The sequence below is a fragment of the Drosophila tropicalis genome, unplaced genomic scaffold, assembly GCF_018151085.1.
Source record: "Drosophila tropicalis isolate 14030-0801.00 unplaced genomic scaffold, ASM1815108v1 contig_845, whole genome shotgun sequence".
Classification (NCBI taxonomy): Eukaryota; Metazoa; Arthropoda; class Insecta; order Diptera; family Drosophilidae; genus Drosophila; species Drosophila tropicalis.
The window spans coordinates 12,039,699-12,045,698 of record NW_027173338.1 but is presented as its reverse complement, the minus strand read 5'-3'; the positions used below and the strand labels follow the sequence as shown (position 1 = coordinate 12,045,698).

Sequence of the window (6,000 nt, the reverse complement as noted above, 5' to 3'; positions counted from 1 at the left end):
AAATTTAATTAGTCCAACACAAGGAATATAAATTAATATAAATGAAAAAATGCTGCAAATGTTGAAAGTCCCTGAGGTTATCTAACAAACTTTTTGCATAAAACATTTTAAATGCATTTGACATGAATATATCTTCTGCCTTCTTAACTTTTACTTAGTCATTTACTACACACATCTGTAAATATAGTATAATGTTAATCAACAAATATACAGAAAATAAATTTGTTGTTATTATTATCTATTTGCAAATGATATTTCGGTTTTTAGATAACCCCAATGGTTATTTTATTTCATTCATTTAATTGATTTAATTTAATTGTTATGACATTTTGTTGTTTTTTATGGATTTTTGTCACATAATAAATTTCGTATATCCACAAGAGAAATCTTTGCCAGCTTAGATTTAGATTTCAATCAAATTACTTTATTACCTGTTGCCGTTTGTTGACAAAATTTTGAATTGGATTTTTTGTCATTTTGTTGGCCAAAAACAAACAGTAGGAAGGAGCAACACATACATATGTATCTGCTGCTTGCATTTATGATTTGCTTTTAATTAAAATAAATATTTAAAGAGTTTCAATAAACAAAACAAATTTGTTGAGTAAATATAAAGAGAGAGAAAGTTAAAGACAAGGACCAAACTTTCGTGAACCGAAAATAAACTGAAACTTTTGTGTAAAAAGTATAAGTAAAAGTGCAGAGCTCTTTTTTGTAATAATATTTTGTTTTTTTATATTTTCCTTCTCAATTTCAGGAGCTAAAAATTAAACAAGTGTATGGAAAGGTCTTCATTGATTATTGATGAGGATAATTTTGCCCAAAAGTTTTCTGGCAAAATGGATACCATGAAAAGGCAGCTACGTAGTGGTAATACAATTCTTGGGCAAGCTTAGAACAATTTTTGCGAAACAAACTTAAAGAAGAAGTCATTAGAAAAATGGCTGCTTTAACTGTAGGCAGTCCCACATCCAAATTGAATCCCATGTTGTGTGATGATTGCGATTATTTCAACACAACATCGGCAATATTTATCGACAACAGCACTCAAACCGAAGATGATGATGATGACGATGAAGAGGATGAAGAATTGGAATTGACTATTCAACATAAATCAAAACTAGAACAAATTGTGGAGGAAGATAACGAAATGGATAAGGAGCATGATAATGATGAAGAAGAAGATCGTGAGCAGAAGCAGATACATTTTGAAAACCTGGAACAAAATGTGGAAACAAATGGTATACGAAACAATATAAATAACGATAATAAACAAGAAGACTTAGTCTCAAATGAGGACGAAGACATTGCTGAAAAGAATGAGGAAGCTGAAAAGTCAGAAGAGAATATCAGGCGGGAAGAAGATGATGCTGATGACGAAATTTATGATGATGTGGCTAGAATTACAGGCTTGGCTTTAGAAATGGGCTATGCTCGCATTATAGACTACGATAATCTGCGTATTATCGAGCATGTTATCGAAAGTGATGAGGATAATGATAATGACGAAGAGGAAGAAGAGACTCCAGATAATGCAAGTTCGTCAGCCGATGTCAATATTTTATTCAAGGATGAACAGGCAACAGCAACAGCAGAAAGTGTAGAAACAACAACCGATTCAATACCAGCTCCAATGCCTGAATCAGTGACAACATCAACATCTTTGGCACCAGCAGCAGCAGCAACACCTCACATAGTGGATAATAATAACAATAATCGCGGACGTGGTAGCCATGATCAAAGAACAAAGTCAGGACGTAAAGTCCAGATAACTCAAAAACCAGCAGTGGCAGCATCATACTTAAAGGCGGCATCATCGTTAAATGGCATTGCAGCAGCAGCTACAACATCAAATACTAGTAGCACCTTAATCAAAGCTTTCAAATCAAATCTAACCCCATTGGCACCACCATTTCAGCCAGCTGCCTTGAAAGCGAAAATGCAGAATAGTTGTAACAACAATGCCACCATCAATAACAACACTAACACTAACAACATCATGATACAGCCGACAACAGGAGCAACAGCTCTTAGTAGTTATGCTACGTATGAGCAGGCAACATTTTATTATCAACAACAGATGGCCACCTTAACGGCACCCACACAGCAGCAGCAGCAACAGCAACAGTTGTCCCCCAAGCAACAGCAGCAACAACAACAACAACAACAACATCAGCAACATTGTGCTCAACATGCTGGTCTACCGCACATTCATTTACCCTCAAGTTCTGGAAATGGAACTCAATTGCTGCCAGTGCAATTGATTACCTTATCGGGTGCTGCCGCTGCTGCTGGTGCTACTGTCACAGCAGCAACTCCCTCTGCAACAGCAGGAGCGGCAGCAACTGGCGCCGCCTGGCCACTTGTAGAGGCGCCAATTTACATAGACATCAATGGTGAGTTTCGTAGCTTCTGCCCAGCACATGGACCACCAGCAGTGACCAATCCAACTGGCGCCATTTCGCACCATCATCATCACTCTCACCATCAACATCAACACCAGCAGCAGCAGCAGCAACAACCACAGCCACAGCAGCAGCAGCATCATCATCTCCAGCAGCAACTTCATCATCAGCAAACACAACAGCAACAACAACAGCAACAGTCAGCAGTGACAACACAGCAGCCTCGTTTATTGCTGCAACTGGACGCAGTCCACCAGCAGCAGCAACAGCAGCAGCAGCAGCAACAACAACAGCAGCAACAAATCGTTGCCGCTGGCAAGCGCAATAAAGTTTATCGAGGTGAGTGGCCGTTTTATGACATTTGTTGGACTAAAATTTTTCTGCTGTCCCTTTGCCCAAGGCTATATGTATATATAGGTACACATATTAACTCAGAGAGTTGGGTCTACTATTGCATATGTACATATATCCTATATATGCACACATACATACACATAGATACACACATATGTGCTTAAATGTGGAAAGCAGCAGGCATAACCAAGCAAGAGATTTGAATTAGTCACATAAAATATCAGGCAAAACTTTATATTATGTAAGCCAATAACTTTTCTAATATGTCCAACTGGCATAAGAATTATTTTGAGTCCTTGCCTTAAGATCGGTTGACTATTAGATATAGTCTCTCCTCTTTTAGCAGTACTTTGCTCAAAAATGGACTCAAAAAAGCTAAAACGGGCAGAACAAATTTTAAAGGTTTATAAGATGTTTAAGATTTAAACTGAACTCATATGTGTGAGTTCGATTTTGCCACTAAATTTTTTTTGCCAACGATAATATTCAAGATACCTACGTCATACACATGTGTATATTTTTTATATGTGAATGTATGAACGCCAAACGTTGGCAACTTTAGTTTACTTAGGTCTTAATGAAGTAACTAAAAGACCTTCTAGATTAAGAGAAACTGACCTTAGAGCAACGAAAGTATATTTAGAATTCAATTTTCTCCTTCATTCGGCAACATAGTTAAATATATATACCAAACTGACTGCCAGATGGCTTTCTGTGCCTTCTGCCCTGTTTGGTTGCCTGGTTGGTTGACTGGCTGGTTAGCTGGTATGTCAACCAAGCCCAACCTACTACTTATTGCTTAACCAAACAGCAGATTATTTGTCAAACAAAACCCTAGTCCAAACAGCACAAGAACTTACTCCATGGCTTTTACCTTAGCCTCAAGCTCAAACAATCATCAAATGCATCAAGGAGGATTGTGGAGAAGTATGCCCGATGGGTGAGTGTGTGTTTGTGCAAGTGAGATGGAAAGATTTACATAGTTTCCTTCTCTTTCCAACGCCTAGAAAATTAATTTAAGCAAAAGGTGCAAGGGATTGTGATTGACTTTACCTATCTGATTAATCCCTTGGCTGAAGCCAAGCTAATGAAATGCTTCCATTGGGTAAAATGAACAAATACGAACAAAATATTCAAAGAGATGAGAGCAGAGGAGAATTGTTCCATCCCGATTAAGACTACAAGATCAAATTTTTAATCGGTTTTCGGCATGGTAGCAATTTTGGATTCTAAACTGTGATTGCTTTTGCTTTGCTTGTCTCTGCTTTCTGTTGACTTTGCCCCACAGGCATTTCATTTACCTGTATGACACCTTCGGCTCAATCCACACAGAGGCTGACTCCTCTTCAACCTCAGCTCCTTGGCTCTCGCAACGTATCAATTGCAAGGGCATATTGCTCAGAGCCGCACTTGCCTCACACAGTTGGCGACATTCTCATGGCAATTTTCTTGCGCCAACTTGACCATATCCAGCTGTGTCTGTATGCAGATGATACCCCATTTCCATTTCCATTGCTAAACCATTGGCTGAGAGTTGCCTTTTTGCTGCCGATGCCACACGCTGTGGTCTTATGGACTCTATTGATGTTGTTTGTCTCTCTCTCTCTCTCTCTCTACCTCTCTCTCTTTTGTCATCTCTCTGAATCTTCCCTTACCCATCTTCAACCCGTCGCACTGTTGCCCATAAACAATGGTGTCCATTTCCCTTTGTTGCGCCGAATTTTTCTCTCGCTCTTTTCTTTCGGCAAATTTTCACCCATCCCCATATATGTATGTATATATACATACATACATACAAATTTTTACAGTTTTTAACATTTTTTCCCATTTCCATTTCGGCCATTTTTTATTTTTTTGTAAGCCTTTTTTTTTTTTTTTTTTTTTGTTTTCGGTTCAGGCTTTTTGCCAAAAAATTGTTTGATCTCTATTTGGCTCTTCTCGCCTTTTTGGTTGCAATGTGTGTCGCTCGCTACTATTTTATGTGCCTTTTTACTTGGCTTTTTCCGTAGCCATTTTATTTGATTTTTTAGTGTTTACTTGGGTTATTCCAGAAAAAGGTTTTGTGAAACGAGGCAAACACCATTCCGGTTTTTTTTTAAACTAAATCCAAAGAACTAAAGAACCAAATTAACCACATTAACACTAAATTGTATCACGAGAATGCATGGAAAACATTTTGTGGAACTGCATTGGCTTGTAGGCTTTTTTGGGCCTTTAACTCGTTAACTCTTCCCTTCATACACGCGCACGACACAACGAGCCTCTGTCTCGGTTGTGTGTGAAGTGCGTAGCATGTGGCATGCATCATGCCCCTGTCCAGTCAGCCAGTTGTCCTTTACGACCGACTCAGTCAGTTGTCGCCATTTGCCATTCGGGCAATTGTCCAGTATCAATTTTCGCCGTGGCACCACAACTAGCCCGCCTGTTGTCATATTTTTGACACTCACTGTGCTCCGTTTGTTATTACGTGTTCCCTTTTTTTTTTTTTTTTTTACCCTGCACAGAAAATGCGTTTGTGTCGCTTTTCTTTTGCACTATTTTGTTTTATATATGTATGTATATGGTATTTTTTTTTTTGTTTTTCCAAGTTGTAATTTATTTGCTGGTTGTTGTCGGCCTCCCATTGGTTTATGGCTTGTAAGTTGTTTATTATTAATGTTTGGCTTATGCTGGACTGGAACTGGGAATGGGTTTGGTGGCTTTTTAAGGCCTGCACTTTACGGGCATGAGCTCATAATGAAGTCATACTTATCTCCACCAGAGACGGAAGAATTCTGCTGGGTTTTTATCATGCATGGTTTTTTTGGTTTTTGGCCATAAAATGCGCGTATGCGTCATATTGCGACAATAGTGCTACCAATACACCCGTCCCCTTTGACCATTCAAGTTATCCCTCTTCCCAATTTGTGCATTAGCAACATTCATGTAATGCATCGAGTTCGAGCATTAGTCATGGTATGAATGTAGATATGTTTGAAAGGAATTGAATCAAAGAGATGAGAGCAGTTCTAAATTATAGTCTTTAAAAATTTGGAATCCAATGAGATTACAAAATTCCCAAAATTCCCATTGTTAATCATTTGAAGACTATTAAGTCTTGTATTAACAATTTGAACCAGATCCAGTTCCACAAAGTTCCAGGGTAAGTGATTTAATATTCTTATTCGATTCTCTCAAAGTTAATGCACACTTTATTTGATTGTGAATGTTAGGTTTAATCCCATTTTGGAGATATTAATAG

General features: G+C 38.1%; 1 protein-coding gene across 1 annotated transcript in view; it reads left to right on the top strand.

Annotated features, from left to right (window-relative positions):
• Positions 1–908: 908 nt before the first annotated feature.
• Positions 909–6,000, top strand: part of mtgo (miles to go) — a 117,462-nt gene continuing 112,370 nt past the window's right edge. Inside the window, exon 1 of the mRNA XM_068295666.1 lies at positions 909–2,744. Within this exon, the coding sequence (XP_068151767.1) occupies positions 941–2,744 (1,804 nt within the window). The 5' untranslated portion in view covers positions 909–940. The remainder of the gene's footprint in view (positions 2,745–6,000) is intronic.